The sequence below is a fragment of the Pleurodeles waltl genome, chromosome 2_1 (assembly GCF_031143425.1).
Source record: "Pleurodeles waltl isolate 20211129_DDA chromosome 2_1, aPleWal1.hap1.20221129, whole genome shotgun sequence".
In the NCBI taxonomy this organism is placed as follows: domain Eukaryota; kingdom Metazoa; phylum Chordata; class Amphibia; order Caudata; family Salamandridae; genus Pleurodeles; species Pleurodeles waltl.
This window is the reverse complement of record NC_090438.1, coordinates 687,414,644-687,434,123: the sequence shown is the minus strand read 5'-3', so window position 1 is coordinate 687,434,123 and position 19,480 is coordinate 687,414,644. Positions and strand designations below refer to the sequence as shown.

General features: G+C 45.2%; 1 protein-coding gene across 6 annotated transcripts in view; it reads right to left on the bottom strand.

The window, feature by feature from the left end:
• The window catches only part of GRB10 (growth factor receptor bound protein 10), a 573,160-nt gene that overhangs the window by 7,996 nt on the left and 545,684 nt on the right, over positions 1 to 19,480 (bottom strand). For all 6 annotated transcript variants that reach the window (XR_011199846.1, XM_069216800.1, XM_069216783.1 and 3 more), the window contains one exon: positions 16,493 to 16,586. Coding sequence is in view for 5 of the 6 variants with exons in the window: in XM_069216800.1 (XP_069072901.1) it covers positions 16,493 to 16,586 (94 nt within the window). In the remaining variant the exon portion in view is untranslated. The remainder of the gene's footprint in view (positions 1 to 16,492; positions 16,587 to 19,480) is intronic.

Genomic DNA, 19,480 nt, shown 5'->3' with positions numbered 1-19,480 from the left:
TCTTTAATTCAGCCACAAGACTTTACATTTAATAGTATCCCAGGGCAATGTGTGGGCACGCTCCTATGCGTGACCACAATTTTGGTAAAACATTCAGCAATATCAGTTCGGCAAAACATTTCATGACACCAGTGTGGCACACTCCAGATGCAACTGCACGGCTATTAAAAGAAACACCTTGGCAATCAACGTTGCGCTGTGCGTGCGAGTCTGGTGCAATTCTCCACCTTTGGGATAACAGTATCTCATTTAGTGAACATAGCCATTTTGTAAAGTTGGGCAAATTTGAAATATCAATCGCTCGGTTCCTTGGCAGTTGTAGTCAGTGTGGAACATTTCAATTACTTTTTTATTTTGGACAGTTGAATCTGCTTCTAGTCAGCACTATTTTATCAAATTAATTTTGTGACTGAATCATCTTTTGATATATTTTGCTGTGAAAATGTTTCAAGAACAATTAGTTGCGAACCTGGAAGGGAAGCTATAAAACCTGGTATATAGCGAAGTTGGTAAATTTATGGGTATGCTAGATGATGCTATCAATAAGTAGGAAGTCCTTTCAAAGAACCAAAAGGTCTTTAAAACAATCAAACTACCTGAATGGCCTGGAAGGGTAGGTAAAACCCAAAGAAAAAAGGGCCTCTGGTAATAATCCTAGAAATAAAAGCAAAAGTAACAGGGGCCCAAGAGACACCTGAGAGTGTCAACGACACGATTAGTGCTTCTTGCACCGTGGACGAGCAGATTAAAGGCCCGGATGTTCCTAAAAACATCAACAGTGTTGAGGCTTCAGAGCATGAAACTGATATTAATTATTCCTCAAATTTGATTAAGACAAAGGTATCAAGGTCACCAAAAAAGGAACATCATAGGAGGCATCTAAGGCTTTAGGATTGATGATGACATAATTGATCCTTTTGGGAATTAATTGTTTCACCCCCCGCCCGTCTCCCCCTTAATAAAACACCCATTATCCCCTGTGGGGGATCCTTCGCAGCACATAGCGGATTACATTTCATTTTGGTTGAGAAGAGAGATACCTAAAGAAGTGAGATCTCTACTAAGGTCAGAGTTTCAATGCCCTTCCCTCCCAGCCACAGTGGCTTAGACTTCAGAAATGGACCACAAAGTAGTGGCATTTATTAATAAAAGTGGAAAAGACATAAGCAAAGGCCCTGACAGAGGACTGAAGTCATGCCAAGATCGTCTTTTAGACGTAATTGGACCACTAACCAAGATGTTTGGCATGGTTGATTTTGCGTATGTCAAAGACTCACCAGTCGACCCCATAGAATTATGCTTGTGGGCCCAAATAGCCATCTGGCTTTTGAGTAAAGCTAACATGGCCTTTTCTAATGAGAAAAGGCGTATCCTCCTCAAAATTTACCCCAAATTAATTGAATTGGCAAGTAAGGAAGGAGGCCCATCTTTTCATGGGCAACGTTTCAGTGATGACTTCATCAAGGAGATGGCCAAATATGTAGGAGCTTTTAACTAAATACAAAAATCACAAAAAGATTATAAAAAAATAAAATTAAAATAAAAAGTATTTCAGAATAAGGTTTTTGCTAGGGCCAGGAGAATGAAGTCAGTTCCTCAGCTGATAATCTATTTCAAGACCCTTCATGAGACGTGACACCAGATTCACTGGGTCCTATCAAGGTTTCTATCCCCAGAGACAATAGTTTTGAGGAAGGTCCTCTAGAGGAGATCAAAGACAAAGAGGCGTGTCCACAGGTGAGAATTTCAAAAAACTTTTTTCAGATATCCCTCTACAGGTTAGAGGCAGGTTGGCCAAATTTTGTGAGAATTTGAGACTTGTGACGCAGGACCCCTGGGTTCCAGGGACTGTGAAGGGATACAGACTGGAATTTATAGATACACCAGTTCAGTCAACAATGTCGAGGAATAAGATTCTCAGAGAGAGAGATTCAAAGTTAGTAATACAAGAAGTAGAACATTTATTGGCAAAGGAGGTCATTCAGGAAGTCACAGATGGTGGCTTAGGTTTTATCAGCAATATATTTCTGGTAGAGAAGGACAAAGGTTTACGACCAGTGATAAGTCTAACAGAACTGAACGAATGGGTGGTATATCAAAACTTCAAAATGGAAGGAATTTATCTGTTGAGGGATGTTTTAAGGAAAGGAGATTGGTTAACAAGGTTGGATCTCAAAGATGAATACCTGACTTTTCCGATTTGGCCCCCCTCACCAGAAATATCTTCTATTCGGGTGAACGGGGAAGCTGTGGCAATTCCACAGTCTCCCGTTTGGCCTTTCCTTAGCACCTTGGTGCTTCACCAAAGTGCTTTGCCCAGTAAGAACATTGTTACGGACAAAGGGAGTGGGACTCAATTTAGACGACATTCCAATTATCGGTCAGCATAAGGACATATTATTTAAACATTCAAATAGGACTTTAGGGTTAATAGAGTATCTTGGCTTTGTGGTAAACAAAATGTCATCTTTGATCCCAAGTCAGGAAAAACAGTTTCTGGGTTTTGTTGTGGACACGATCCAAGCAGAATTAAGACCAAAAGAAACTGTGATAGGAGTTAAGAAAGGATTTTAGGCCTCTCCTGTCCTAGACGATTCAGGTGATATTCCTAGGACCTCTGTATTATTGGGTCCTTCAGAGACTGGAAACAAAATACTTAAGAATCAACTGTTCATGCTGCCAGATCATAACCTTAAATCAGGAATCCCTAGAGGAGTTGAAGTGGTGGCTCAAGAATGCAGAGGCATGGAATGGCAAGGCGATTTTCAGGGAGGAGCCAGAGATAGTGATAGTCAGATGTGATCTTACAAGGATGGGGCGTGATCTGTGGTGACTCATACACAAGTAGACACTGGACAGTCCAAGAGAGGAAGTTACACACTAATTGTTTAGAATTGTTATCAGGTTCTTTTGCAGTATGTTGCTTTACCCAATGATTGATGAAATGTGTGATGCTCTGTATGGACTATGTATCAGCTGTCAGATATGTCAACAAGATGGGTGGACCCCCATTTGAAAGGTCTAGCAGATTTGGCAAAAGTTTAGGGGATATTGTTTGAGCAAGGGTATTCCGATAGCGGCAGAATATATTCTTGGTGTGAACAATGGTGAGGCCGATTGGTTTCCAAGGAATTTGTAAGATTCGAGCAATTGGTGTTTGAACAGATTTTCTGAGCATTCAAGAGATTGGGGCCCTTTTTTTTGTAGATCTCTTTGCAGACAGCCTGAACACTGAACTTTTTCAGCTGGAGACCAGATCCAGGGTTTGGGGAATGTATGCTTCTCTGCAGGAATGGAGGGGTCTAGTTCCTTATGCTTTACCTCGTTTTGATATGATAGAGTTAGTCTCCAATTATGCAAATGCGAGGAAACAGCTATGATAGTAATCCCAATTTGGAGATCACAAACCTGGCCCCCAATCTTCAAATAAATGGTAATAAACTTCCCCTCCTGATACCATCCTTCAGAAAGGAAACTTTAGGACCAGAAAGAGACTATCACCCTCTAATAGAACAGGGACTTCTAGGCTTGATGGCCTGGAAGATTCCAGGAGAAAGTGGGAAATCCCAGGTATTTCAGCTGAAGCTTTCAAACATATTAGAATCCTGGGTGTCCAGAACCAGGAAGGCATATAGAATGTCTTGGAAAAAATCGGGTTATTGGTGTGTTCAATAGAATTATGATCCAGTTTCAAAAGATATAGCCCATAGAAATTACTTGACTGAGTTGCTTGGATCCAGATTGTCATATAGGACTGTGAACATCTATTGATTAGAGACAGCAGCTAGTCATTGCTTAGTAGACGGTACGGCTGTAGGACAAAATACACTAACCAGAAAAAACATGCAGAGTACGTTAGTCCTTAATCCTCTTGTTTCCAAGTATTCTTCTTTGTGGGATGTTGTCAGCTATTATGGTTCTAGTAAGTTTGACAACTATACCCCATCTCAAGTTTATTTCTTACAAACTGGCAATATTGCTATGTGTAGTATCCTTCAGGACCACTTCAGATGTAAGGGCTTTGGATGGTATGATTAAAGCCTAGCAACCAGATGGTGTTTGCTTCTATATTAGAAGAGGAATGAAAACTGTCTACTTCTATATTCTACCCTTAGTTTGAATTGAATGAGACTGTGGTTACATGCCTGAAAGAGTATGAGAAAAGAACTGAAAATTTGAGAAACAATGTTACTCAATTACTCATTTCTTACAGATGGCCTCAAAGCGTGGTTTCACCTCAGACTTTGGCAAGATGGGTGAAAGAGGTCATGAGAGAAGGAGGTATGGATGTTTGTAAGCTGGAGCGCACTCGGTTAGGGGTGCACCAGCTTCAAAGGCTTTTGTCCTGGGAGGCAGCCTACAAGATATCTTAAGAGCTGCTGATTGGTTGAATGAGAACATGTTCAAAGCTTGCAATATCAAACCTGTTGTATATGCTATTGATAATGTTTTAACAGCACTTTAAACTTGAATAATATTAGCCTCTGTGTCATGCCATAAAAATGTAGATTTTCAACAGCCCGCTGGGCAGAAAATCTGGATTTTACTAAAGACATGGAGGCTTGGATTATCCCAACACTGTAACCCACCATAGTTAGTTGTGTTTTTTTCTCTTACAGATTAAGAAGACTATTGAAATGGTATTCTGGACAGTCGCATTTGTGCGATTGAAGTAATGGATTTTTGATTCCGCACTCTGATTTTATCTTGTGTTGCTGAACTCTATACTTAACTAGAATATTCTAAATTCTTTCTATTGCTGCTGCTGTGAGCCGGCAATAAAAGAAGATTTGCACATTCTTAGCCTCTATGTCTTTAATAAAATCCAGATTTTCTGCTCAGCAGGTTGTGGAAAATTTTAATTTTTATGTGTTGCCAATTTCTTTGTGGCAGGGTTTAAAAAAAAAAAGTATACGTGGAGGCTCAGATTTTGCATCAGGGTTGCGTCACATTTATGGCACATCCCGACGTAAAATCTAATTTGTTAAATATTGTAATAAGCTCAAATGTACTCATGATAGACCTGCTAAACAGACGTGTGAGGTCTTAAGATCGGATGTCACTACATGTGATATCATGTGCGGTCATGTGCCGTGATGTCACGCACTAGGATGTCATGCGCCACGTTGTGTCTTGTATACTGCCTAAATTGGCAATTCCACTCTCCCCATTTTTATGGACTTGTGCACTGGAAGCAGGAGGCTGTGGGAAGCTACTTGCTGGGCCGCTCACCGGCCTGCGCAAAATCAGACATAACCGCCCACATAAATTGTGTATACCTGGAAAGCCTCAGACTTCCCAACATTTACGCTGATACAGAATATACTACATTATAAGACAAGCAGGGTGCAGGAAAGACGCTTAAAGGGTAGTCCAAAGGGAGAGGAATGCGGATCCGGCCACCACACCAGACTCAAAGCACCTGTACCCAACTATTTATCACTATTTATCACAAAATACATCTACTGGAGGGCGGAGTAACGCCCCCAAAACTCCCACCCTCCGCTCCCCGAAGCTATGCCCCTGATGAGGGTCGGTGTACCGACGCGCGCCGTTCTGAGAGTTGGGATGTAGATTTGGCAGTGCCAACCTAGGCTGCCACGGGCCCAAATGTGACTTGCGACAGCAGACTGCTGAAATAAATTATAGACCAGGAGCTCCACCTACTGGCTTAGTAATGGAACACAAAAATAAAGAAATGTAGAAGTACACTGAAATTGATACACAGTGAAGGGCATGTTCGAATTACCACGTCACTTATGTCATCACCCTATCTCACAGTACTTATCTTATCGACTGTAACTAAAGTGCGTTAGCTGTATGAATAGTGCGAATCAGTTACAAAATGTCAAACATAGTTCTTTACAGTTAAAATAAAACAGCATTCTCACATAATCGATGGATTCGACAACTGACTGACTGCATAAAATCAGCCCTAATTTGTTCAAAACCATCTACCCTCCCAATCGCCCACAAAATGCCTCCAAAAACCTTAAGCAGAGTGCACAAAAACTCCGGAGACACTCACGCCAGGCCTTTACTACTGTACTCGGAAGTTCTGCCAAACAAATTGACTTAATCTGCATATATGGTTAGAAAGAAGGCTTTCCACTTGCTAATCTACGCATATTTAAATCAGCCAAAATCCCATATGGATTTAAGATTACTATCTGCATGGCTATATCCTGGTCCAAGCAGCTGAGCACAACCTCAATCTTCAAACTCAATTTCTCTACGTTGCATGATGATTTCACCCTCAGACACCCCTGCAACCAAACCTCATTTCCCCCACTCCCCACCAGTCTCCCCCCTAACCCCCCCCCCCCCGAATGAGACTCACCACTTACTTGCAGCCCTATATCCCAACCACCACCCCAAAACCCACCCCTGCTTCTTAAAACCTTCAATCAACATCCCCCATATCATCTGCCCCTCTGCTCTCCATCACCCCATCTACAGCAACGTTACATTGTCATAGCTGCCCCTTTCAGCCAAATCCTTCCTCCAACTTCAGACTTGGAGACCCCTCCAGTTACACCCTCACATCACTGCTGACCTCATTGACATAATGACCCATCCAACCCATTTTACCCCAGGACCCACAAACAAACTGCCAACCCCAACATTTGCAAGCCTGTCTCCGCCTGTTTACCCCGTGTTATTCCCCATTTCACATCTCTCCACTGTCCCCAACATAGAGCCAAACATTGCAATGACCATTTGTAGCCCTCTCCCAGACTTCTCCGCTCCCCAACGTTCCCCATATCAGCACATGACACGGTTGACAACACTGAATATGCTAACCCCACCGGGATTCCGGGCTACTAGTCCCAATGACCCAATTTTCCACAAACCAGGCACTTGCTACAACCCTAAAAACTCCCTATGCGCCACCGCTAAACCTTTGCATCTAACTTCTCCCAACATTCACCTATCTTCTACCAACTTTTTCTTCACTTAACTATATGCCGCCCTCCACATCTTATTACACATCTGTCTGGTACCTCCCCTTCCTGTCGAACCAAGGCTTCCCTAACCTATTCAGACCTCACCAACAGGACTTTCTTAACCCACTTGCTTCTCTATCAGACAACCGAACCTTTAAGGGTACTCACTTCCAAAACCGAACAGAAATTCTTGAAACCTCCCCACATCTGGCCAAGGAAGCAGCATCACCTAGCCGCGGTGACATGCTATCCTCCAAACTGACGGGCCGGATAGTGGCGAGATCAGACGGAACCCTTACGGAACCACCTGCAAGGGCGAACGCATGAGACTTTCTGGACAATATGCACGGACAGCACTGATGGGGAAACACCTTAAGAGATCTGCAGCTGTTACGACAATAGCGCCTCTACACCGCAGCTAATCCGATCAGAACTCATGCTATAAAACCACCACTAAAGACAGGGTGATAACGGGACTTTCACTACCTTAATTGACAATTTAGACCGCCACAAGGGAGCATGTTGTCTTGGGCATAGTACACGCAGACCTAGACATTGAACACTTGGTATTATGACTCTTGAATTGTTATGTAGAGCTGGCCGAGCCTACAGACCTTCAGGGGCTCAGGTGAAGGGCGGCGGCTTGAGAGCTTCGGCGTCGTCGTCTTCCTTTTGCGCTGACCTCTAGCGTAGCGTAGTTAGTTACTAGGTTACCTGTTTAGGCTGGAATTTGGGATTGTCATTAGAAATGGTAATGGGGTGGTAAAAGCTTGTCTCTGCCCAGACATGGTTCTGGTACAGTGTAGTGGCTTCACCGCTTAAGGGGAGGGGGGAAATTGTGGAAATTCTTGTTTTATGGTTTGAAGGGGATTTATGCTGCTCCTTGCGGTTGATGGGATTAAGCCTGCTAGGGCTGGTTATCAAAGACTGGATGTGAATTTGGGGGGGGGAGGGAGAGGCGATAGAGGAGGGGGATGGGATGCAAACGATACAGTATGGCTGACACTTTTAAGCTGTTGACTTTAAATGTGAGGGGCCTGGCCCAACTGGAGAAGCGTTGTCACGTCTATTCCAATTTAAAATGTTACCACATTTCGACTGCCCTACTACAAGAGAGACATCAGGGGAAACTGCATTCCTAATCTTCAAAAGCGTTGATGGGACCAGATTTATGCAACATCCTACTATGGTTTTACTAGGGGTGTCTTAATATGGGTGGCCCCTGGAATACCATTCCAACATAAGGGACACATCCTTGACCCAGAGGGGGTTATGTGATATTGCTCGGTTATGGGATGGAAGAGATGAATGCCTGATCACTGTGTATGTACCAGAAGTGGATAGTAGGACTTGTTATAGAGAAGTGGTTGCAGCCGCTGCCCCTGCTTAATAGCTGTAGTTGCCCTTGCAGGGGACTGCAATTGTCATGGATGGGACACTGGACCGAGATCCATTGAAGTCCTACAGGAAACCCCACGTGACAGCTGACTGGCATCTTAAGGGAATGCACACTGTTCGAGCCCAGGCAGCATAAACACCCAAGCCTTAGGGCCTACACCTGCTATACACCAGCTACGAAGATGTACAGCTGGCTGGATTACTGCTTTGTTTGAGACTGCTTTCCATCTCCTACCTTGCCAGATACATATCTTATCATTCCCAATTGCTAGTGGTTTAGGAAATGGCTTTAGCCAACCAGTGATTCCCCTTATGGCACCATCCGGGGAGGCTTTGACTGATTCCCTCAACCACACCCTTTGAGGTGAGGGTAAGAAAAGGACTTTTACATGCTGACTGAATAATGGGGGACATCTGTGACTAGGGTGTGCGACTGGGAGGTTATGAAAGTGGTCCTGAGAGAAATCTGCCTAAAAACTACACATGGCATCAGAAAACAGCTTGATGGTGACCTTAACCATCAAGAAGTCAAACTGAGTGCACTGGAGAAAATACTCCCTACACAACCACAGAAATTGGAGGACTGGCAACAGGCTTATAGAGACCTGTTGATCTACCATAGGCTGGAGAAACGTGTGCATACAGTCTACCGTCTCAGACTACTCGTAGAGGGTGGCATACTGTGGGAACGAGGGGCTGTTCTGACAGTAGGCAGCAGGTGTACCAGTCAGGACGCTGATTGATGCTTAGTGGTGTTCTGGCAATCCGACTGCTCACACATCTGTCAGCATTTATACACTGATCAGTGTGGTTTTATACCATGCTGCAACACTATGCATAATCTCGGTTACCTGTCACATATATATCATGCACCGTACCCGAGGGACAGCCCCTACACTTTTGTGCTTGACATCGAGCAGACCTTTGGTTTAGTGGAGAGGGCGTACCTATGGTTTATAAGGGAGAATATGGGCCTAGGTTTAAGCTACATTGCATGCGTTAAGCTGCTGTACACAGACCCATTGGCCCACATGCGCACAGGAGACAATGTCAATAAGATCCATTTCTCCAGAGACCAGACAGGGGTGTCCCTTTGTCACCCCTTCTGTTTGCCCTAGCCATGGAACCACTGGCTGAACTCCTATGCCAGGTGTTACGGCCATGGGGGAAGCTGGTAGGAGAGATCATGCATGTGGTTTCCTTATATGAGGATGACACCCTGATTTATGTACACCAACCGGAATACATAGTTCCTATAATACTGAATGCCTTGCAACTCTTCAGGGAGGGATCTAGACTCTAGGTTAATATCCGCAAGTTCCACCTGTTCCTAGTGGGTACCTTATTTGGGATGCGAGTGGGGCTCCCATTGGGAGTGGAGGGACTCCGATATCTGGGGATAAGGTTAGCACATACTGAAGGTAAATTCCATGACTTCAATTTGGGTAGAGTGTTGGAAGGGCTGAAGGCATCCATTAGATTCTGGAGAGACCTCCCACTCTCTCTAATTGGCAGGGCATAATTGTCAAAATGGTGGGTGCTTCCCAGGTACGGGCTCCAGAATACACTATGAAATCCCCTGGCGATATTTCAGTCAGCTGGATGGACTGATTTGATTCTGGATCTGCTTTGGGCTAACAGGAGGAAAAGGGTGGGCCTTTCCATGCTTAAGCGTGGTGGGATTGGACTTCCCAACCTAAAATTATACTACTTGGCATCTCCCCTGCAACATGCTGTCTACTGGCTGGATCGTGGCGACAACTGGGAGAAGACTCTCTTAAAAGGCACCTATGGTACCCAACTCTGTCTGCTCTGCTTATGGGTGACAGGCAGATGCTAAAAGATGTGCCTTTCTTGGTGCATCATGTGTGTGGCCCATGAACGTAAACTGCTATGTGCTACGCCAAACCCTATCACAAGAGGTATGCCGATTTGGGAAATACAATTATTGGCCAGAATAGCTGAGACAATGTCCATGCAAAAGTGGAGAGACTGTGGGTTCAGTTTTCATGGGATCTCTACCTGGAAGGCAAGTTTATCACCCAGGAGGAAGCTACTGAATCCTTTTATTGGGTTCAGGACAGTATCTGCAATACGTTAAAATACTGGCGACGGCACACACCCTATGGCCCTCCTCCCCGGAGGAATGACAAATCTCCCACACTTTAACAACTCTCCTGAACATGTCTGGGGGCCACCGGCTAATATCCCATGTCTATAGGGCACCAAGGGAAGATCTCCCCAAGATAATACCCAAGGCCCTGGTTAAGCAGGAAGAAACATTTAGAGAAGCAATGACCACCCGGGAGTGGGAGCGATTGTTCGAGGATCCCAAATCAGTGAGCTCCAAAATGCGGTTTAAACTTATTCAATATAACACATTGAGCTTACCTCGCCCCAACGGCTTTGCAACATCTCTTCCACCCGATCAGATAGCTGGCCTACATTGTGGCGCCTCATCAGCAGACTTTATGCATACGGTGTTGCGCTGCCCATCCTTGACGCCTTTCTGGGGAGAAGTGGTGACAAACCTAGATACCCATGGGCTGGGCGATTACACCTACACCCAAGGTCCTCCTGTTGGGGCAGATCCCTGCACCAAAGGGCAAAAACGTAATCGCAAATTTGTGCTACAGGGCTCCTGCTGGCAAAACGTTGCATTTCTATTAAATGGCTAAGCCCTGCATCATCTAGATATAAGGACTGGCTCAAGGGTGTGTCAGAATGGGCAATGGCAGAGGATGTGAGGATGAACCATGTACGAAGACACAAAAAACTATCAGTTGACATAGCCACATGGGTGCAGATGCGGTGGGAACGCAAGTCTACGTCTGATGATCTAGGAGATTGGTGCGAGGGAGGTCTGTGATGTGCAGCTTTCTGAGGATCACATGGGGGTTGGAGGGGGGGGGGGGGGGCAGAAAAAAGATGTTTGAGGGCCTGTGAGACAGAGTCTGAGGGTGCACATAAGTAATTGAGTTGGGCAACAGGATAATGAGCGGAGAGTTCCCCGCGACTGACTGCGGCTGGTGGATGTTTATTTGCTGTCCAATGAGATGCACCTCACATAAGTGTCTCTTTACCATGTGGAAATGGCTTCCAGAAAAGCTGTGCAGCAATAAAGGGAGTGGGCATATGTTTACAAAGAGAGCCTGAATACTGTCAAAGTTTTTGTAGAAATATTGGAATGAAGTCATTATGGGTTGTCATTCAATAACCAATAAAAATCATTTAAAAAAAAATCTGGCCTAGGAGGCACCTAACACATCCCAGACACCTGACCCAATAACTCGTGGTCCTCACCACAAACACTAGCCTTCGACCAACCCTCCTCACCTCTCCCCATCCTAAAACAAGTTCCACTCTTCCCATCCTCTCCCCTCCCACTCTACTTTTCACAATCCTCGTTAACACAGTCATAGTGCCATAGTACTACAGTTAAAAAAAAAAAAAAAGTGGTAATGATCCAGAGGTATTAAAGAAATACTGCCCCCTTTCCCTATTGCCTTACTGCACCAAACTCCTGGAATCTCATGCTGCTCAGGAATTTAGTATACATCTGTATAATTCTAAGTTCCTTGACCCTCAGCAAGCAGGTTTTCATCCCTAATAGAACACTGAAACTGTGATACTATTAGACATAGATGGCCTTGGGATGCACTTGGATGTGGGCCATGTCTCAGCATTAGTCCTGCTTCCAGGAACTTAGTATGCATCTGTATAATTCTAAGTTCCTTGACCCTCAGCAAGCAGGTTTTCATCCCTAATAGAACACTGAAACTGTGATACTATTAGACATGGATGGCCTTGGGATGCACTTGGATGTGGGCCATGTCTCAGCATTAGTCCTGCTTCCTTTGTCAGCAGCCTTTGACAAGGTGAATCATAACACTATACTATGCCATGCTGGGGCTCCTGACATTTCAGATTGCACAGAAATGGATAGCTTAGTTTTTAAATAACAGAGCGCAAGCAGTCCATTTTACCTTGTTTCAGGCAGTGGAAGTTAAACTCTATTGTAGGGTCCTACAAGCCTGGTCTCTCTCATGATCTATTTAATATTTGCATTCAACCCCTGAAATGGGAGAAGGAATGGAAGAGGTAGACTAAGACTGAAATCCCTTTGTTAATCATCTCTTCGGTCTATTAAATAATCAGATTAAAAAATAGATTACAAAATCCACAGGTGCTGGCAATTTATTTAAAAAAAAAAAAAATCAGGTACAGTACTAAATTTATCAGAATTGTCAATCAATCAATCAAGAAATTTGTATAGCGCGCTACTCACCCGGAGGGTCTCAAGGCGCTGGGGGAGGAGGGACCGCTACTGCTCGAACAGCCAGGTCTTGAGGTGCTTCCTGAAGGAGAGGTGGTCTTGGGTCAGACGGAGGTGGATGGGGAGGGAGTTCCAAGTCTTGGCTGCCAGGTAGGAGAAGGATCTTCCTCCCATGGTGGCTTTTCTAATGCGTGGCACGGCGGCGAGGGCGTGGCTGGTCGATCGTAGCTGGCAGGTGGGAGTGTAGAAGGTCAGGCGGTTGTTGAGGTACCTGGGGCCCAGGTCGTGGAGGGCCTTGTGTGCGTGGGTGAGGAGGGGGAACGTGATTCTCTTGTTGACGGGGAGCCAGTGCAAGTCTCTCAGGTGTCCGGAGATGTGGCTGTGTCGGGGGATGTCAAGGATGAGGCGTGCGGAGGCGTTCTGGATGCCTTGGAGTCTTTTCTGTAGTTTGGCCGTGGTTCCGGTGTAGAGGGTGTTACCGTAGTCCAGTCGGCTGGTGACGAGTGCCTGGGTGACCGTCTTCCTGGTTTCGGTGGGGATCCATCGGAAGATCTTTCGGAGCATGCGTAGGATGTTGAAGCATGATGATGAGACGGCGTTGACTTGTCTGGTCATCGAGAGGGAGGAGTCCAGGATGAAGCCCAGGTTGCGTGCGTGGTCCGTTGGTTTGGGTGCGCTGCCCAGGGCAGGGGGCCACCAGGAGTCGTCCCAGGCAGAGGGTGATGATCCAAGGATGAGGACTTCCGTCTTGTCTGAGTTCAGTTTCAGGCGGCTGTTCATCATCCACTCGGCTACGTCTTTCATCCCTTCGTGCAGGTTGGTTCTGGCGGTGGCTGGGTCGTTGGTGAGGGAGAGGATCAGCTGGGTGTCGTCGGCGTAGGAGATGATGTTGAGGTTGTGATGGCGTGCGATGGCTGCGAGGGGGCTCATGTAGACGTTGAAGAGGGTGGGGCTGAGTGATGATCCTTGTGGTACGCCGCAGATGACTTCGGTGGCCACGGATCTGAACGGGGGGAGGCGGACTCTCTGGGTTCTTCCGGCGAGGAACGAGATGATCCACTCTAGTGCCTTCTCTTGAATTCCGATGTTGCTGAGGCGCTGCACTAGGGTGGGGTGGCAGACAGTGTCGAACGCTGCGGAGAGGTCCAGGAGGATGAGGGCTGCTGTTTCCCCGTTGTCGAGCAGGGCTCGGATGTCGTCAGTGGCTGCGATGAGGGCGGTCTCTGTGCTGTGGTTGGCTCGGAAGCCGGACTGTGAGTGGTCGAGGGATCCATTAGTCTCGAGGAAGGCGGCAAGCTGTCTGTTGACGGTCTTCTCGATGACTTTGGCAGGAAACGGAAGGAGCGAGATGGGCGGTAGTTCTTGAGGTCGGTGGGGTCTGCTGATGGTTTCTTCAGGAGGGCGCTGAGTTCGGCATGCTTCCAGCTCTCCGGGTAGGTGGCGGTGTTGAAGGAGCAAATATGATGTCCCGGAGATGGGGTGCGATGACGGAGTCGGCCTTGTTGAAGACGTGGTGGGGGCATGGGTCGGTTGGTGATCCGGAATGGATGGTGTTCATCGTATGGATGGTGTCTTTGGTGCTGACCGGGGTCCAGGCGCGGAGGGTGGTGTTGGGGGGCGTCGGTTTGGTGGTTGGGTGCGTGGTCTGTGCGCCGAAGCTGTCGTGTATGTCGGCGATCTTGCGGTGAAAGAACGAGGCGAGTGAGTCGCAGAGGTCCTGTGAGGGGGTGATGTCGTTGTTTCCGGCGCAACAGGACACAGGTAAGGAGCAGCGGTCAGCGGTCACACAGGGGCTGCGTGGCGGTGAGGGGAGCGACCTGCCTGGTGAACAGTAGAAATTGTAGAAATTGTAGAAAATATATTCATCCAAATGGCTGACGTTGTTTCTTTATTTTTCTAATATGAGAGCTATGTGCTTCGTCCCTTATGGGCTCGCAGGACAGGGGCTTTGTCAAGGCTGTAAATGAACATTTTGAAACTTCATATTAATTAAATATAACCCAATAAAAAGTCAACATTATGGTAATTATAAACATAGCTGTCACAGCAAACAACGAAGTGGTAAATTCAAGATATACCCCTTCAATAACATTCGCGACTTGGTTGCGACAGAGTAAATGAGAATAGAGAAACGACAAGAAGAAAAAAAAAACAGTAGAAACAAATGCAATAAGTATGAAAATATCAGCAAGAATTGGAGTCGGAGCAACAGGAAAGTCAAATGCAATCCAGCAAGTCCGGCATTATACCCCAATCCAACTTAGGTTACAATAGGAGCGGTAGAGGTCTAACCATAAGAGTATGTATCATGGTAAAGACTGCTATCTTCCCAAAGAGTCCTTCGTTTATTCTTACATTAGGTAATTTACTGGCCTAACTAACCCATCATTTGTAATAACTGACAGTTTGTATATTATGTAATTAATATACAACTTGATGTAGATCTATGTCAGTGCTTCCCAGCATTTGGACTTCTGTGGATCCCCACTTTATCATTACTGGAACCCAGGGAACCCCACTGAATCATTGTTGGAATCTGGGGACCCCTCCCCCCCCCCAACCCCGAGTCATTACTGAAAGCTGAGGACCCAATCTGTTAATATTTAATTTTCTGAGCAGTTGCGGACCCCCTGAGGAGGCTTTGTGGGCCCCCGGTGGTCCCCGGACCACAGGTTGGGAACCACTGATCTATGTAATCACTGTTGTAAGAATGGTTGATGTGCACTGTAAAAGGCAGATACCGTTGAATCATGTACGCAAAAAAAAAAAAACTCTCCAATAAATACAGTCAAGCCACTAGATACTTTCTAAAAAAAACATTATGGCAGGATTTCTGGTTGCTTGAACTTCTGCCCATAAAGCTAGTAAGCTGCCTCAGAACCTCTATGTGTTCCACTCCAACAGGGCATTGATGAGAAGTAATTCCTCTTGCTTTCCCCAAAGTAGTTTCTTAGTTTCACATTAATCAGTCTATTGCTTTAAGGTTTTTTTTTTTAGCAATTCTTCACCTCTGGCTGAAAGGTGTTTCCATTAATTTAATGTTAACAGTTTGGTATTTCTATCAATTCAGGCCCAAAGACAAAATTTAAACCAGTTTAACTATGGCAGTTATATAGGAGCCCAGCTAGGTCTGAACAAGCTTTAGCAAGGTGGATTATTTCCTGTATTTTTTGTTACCAGTGGGGGACAAATGGGCTGCTACTTGGAAAACCTAGGGCTCATTCAACCAGGGAAAAGTAACAGCTGCATCCTGTATGAGAAGCGTCCATATGAAAAACGCATGCAAGCTGATATGCAAATGCTAGACTATGAATCATGAAAACTTAAACTAAAATCTATGGTTTCGATTCCGAAGCCAGATCAGACATCTCCGTATGTCAAGACGCTTTAAAAATATTTTTTTTGTTAAAATTACCAGATGTAGTGTCTTTTTGGACACCACTTAATTGGGGATGAAGCTTCTCTATTCTAACAGTCGTGATCATCAGTTAAGATTCTAAGAGGCAGATGGACAATTTACTTGCCTGCATTCCAAATTCTGCGTCTGGTTATCTTCACTGAACAGAAAATGTGGTGCCCATTACAATACTGGTACAGCCTTCAGTAATACGTCTTTAATAAACATTGTAAAAAGAACAGACTGAGGCAACTGCTAGTACAAACCATGCGGGAAGCTGCAGGCACCTTACATTTTCAACTTGATTTCCAAAGGAGAGATAATTATTTGCAGCTTTAGATCTAAATCCTGAACTCCAAGGTTACTCTTCTTGCAAGTATTTCTAGCCCGCACAGTACACTAAGACCTAGTCACATAATCCATGTATGCATACCGGTTGTTCAAAGCAGAAGCACTGAAATTAAAATCACTTACTGGCAGGATTTGAAAATGTTTAATTTTCTGGTGATGGCAGAGTGAAAGGACAAATGCCTTTGGGTTACTCTGGCTGTCTCTCAGGAGGAATAGCCTACAAGGAGAAAAAGAAATCTCTTAAAATCTAACTCATAGCATCTTTCATGGTTTCATTAGTCTTGAGCTAGGAGAGTGTTAAGCCAACAGAAGATGTTCATATGTTCTTCTCACACAATTCATAGTTTTCTGTTTGAGTCCTACTGCTGCAGATGGGAATTAATCACACTTCCAGAATTTTCTTTCATTTTTGCAAATATCCAAAATCTTGACAACTTTTGCACTGGACTACACAGCTTGAATACTTTGGACTGGTTTCAGATGAGGACATTCAGAATAAAGGTGAGTTTTCAAACTCCTCAGGACACCCACCAGTCTATCTCTCTGCTCTTACTTCCAGACTTCACCAAACAGTCCTGATTCCCACCTGCTATGCCCGCATTCTAATTCTTCCCTCCCAAACAATTCATACAATGTTAATCCATCTACTTAATGCTAAGTACCAATTTGGTCCGAGACTGCCAAATCCTAATATGCTTTATGCTACTTCTGCCTCTCCTCTGCTCTCCTTTGGTAGAGCTAGCTACACACTGGTACTTTCTTCCAGTTATCCAATATACCTTTCTGTAATTCCCAAATACCTGTTTTTAAAAGCTCTGCTGCAGTTGTTTCCTTTTTACAACTACTGGAATAAACGCTTACACACAAATCATCGGATGTGTGATTAAAATCTTGAAGCACTGGAAAATGCACATCAACAAGAGAAGCACTGGCAAAGCCAAGGGTTATCATCCAACAGTTTTTAGCATTGCTTTGCAGCGCCCCCTATGCTGTGCTGCATGGCTAAATAGTAAAAAAAGAAAAAAAGGCTTGCTTCATTTCATAGGATTGCATGTGTTCGAGAGAAGCTGGCTTGGCAGTTCTGCTTGGCGTGTTCCTATTGGAGCAGAACCAAGAGAGATTTGCATATGGCCAAGTGTAATCTGGGGTGGCATGGTGGGCAAATATACAAGGGATGGGGCGTTTACTTTAGTACAAAACGGGGGAACTTTTTTTATTTAACATTCCGAGTTGGAAATAAGTTTTAAGGTTGTGCCAAAGTGTTGGTTTTTTTTCGTGGAGAGGTTGTGGGGACGCCAAATGGAGAACGGGGTCAGTGGCGACATGGAGGGCTGGGGGAAACAATATAGAGGGTGGGGTGAAAAAGCACATGGGCAACAGGAACGTGGAACTGTTGAGGAAAGCATGTGGATCATAAAGCAACGGAGGGAAAAAGCACAAACTGGTGAGCAAAACACACAGGAGGCAAGAGAGAAATAGGCGAGAGCATACAGAATGCAGCAGAGGGGTGAATGTAGTAGGGAGACAATTTGAAAACACACGCACTCTTGTGGAGTGCTTAACAAATGAGAAAAAAGTAGAAGTGAGCAAGGGAACGACGTATGTAATGCATCCATGCTTCAGGGGAGGGACAAAAACAAGAGGAGAAACTAAAGCCCATACAAGCTGAGGAATAGTGCAAGCAAATGAGTGATTAAGCCAATCAATGGTAAGCAATGGATGTAAGCGGACCCCAACTAACCCCCCCCACCCACTTTAGCCTACCCAACGTCCTAAAGACATATTCCCAACTGCCTAAAAGCAAAGAGAACATGATTCACTATACCTCCTATAACCCACCTGCAGATGTCTCTAAATTCCTTGGGTCTCTCCCGCTAGGGGGACAGCCAGAAAGGGAACTGTCCCATTAAACAGGATCGCGCAGCCTTTAAATCTTGCAGTACACCCCAGGAACTAACTGATATGCAACAACATTAACATTACAGGCAAATCATTTAAGTGAAGCAACCATCACTTCTGCGATCAATCAACCAACCTTTCAGCTGTGCATCCCATGCTCTCAGCTTATCAAGGATTTCTCAGTCCAGCAAGGCCCCATGGCCCAGTCCTAGTTTCTTGATGTGTTCAATTGCAGCCTGAGGGGCATCGAATACCTTTGCCTCGTCAGGCAGATCAACCCTCCGCTGGATATTATATTACATACTTCAGACCCACCCGCTGCAGTTCCTTTTTCACTTCGCTGTGCCATTTGAACTGCCACCATAAAGTCCAGAAGAATTCCAGGTCCATACTTTGATATTGTATTGCAGTCTACTCTTGTGCTAAGTGTTGCACCGTATCATGTATTACGATAGTTGAGCAGGAAGACGATGACTGGTCGTGCGGGTGACCCAGGAGGCCTTGCCCCTAAGGAACAGTGGGCACGTTCCACTACCAGTAAACTAGAGAAGTGTTCAGCACCAAAGATATCTCGGAATAATTGCTATACATACAACTCCATCTTGCCAGTGTTAGTGGTTTCCGGTATGCCTAAAATTCTTATATTGATTCCGCGTGACCTCGCTTCAAAGTCTTTGTTCTTGGCTTGAATGAGAGAGAGGCCCTTTTCCACATTCAAACAGGTCTCCTTTGTAATTTGGAGCATATCTTTCTTTGTCGAGATACGTTGTTCAGCTTCTGATAGGTGATTGCCATGATGCCGCCATATGGTCTATGCGCAAGTTCTGGGAATCTATTTTAGTATCAATGAATTGTACACTTTGTTGCATCACGATGAGCGTGGTTTCTAGGGTGCCACTTGCTGCTGCCGATCTAGAACTTTCAGTCTCTAGAGACACCTCACGTGATGGCCAGGCAGTGCACTTAGCCTCAAATATGAGGCCCACCTGCTGCTCATTTGTTTTCCCTATATGGGCCCTCTATATAGCAGGTTGTAGCCAAGGCATCTTGCTCCCGGCCAACAAGTATGTGCAATAATTCGGTCCCAGTGTTGCCGCAGTGGACCAGCCAGCCCCTATACGGATATACGATGTTACCTCTACCTCCGTGCCTCCACTGCCCCCTCCCAGCAGCACTGTACTCACTGTTCACATTCTCTGGAGCTGTCTCATG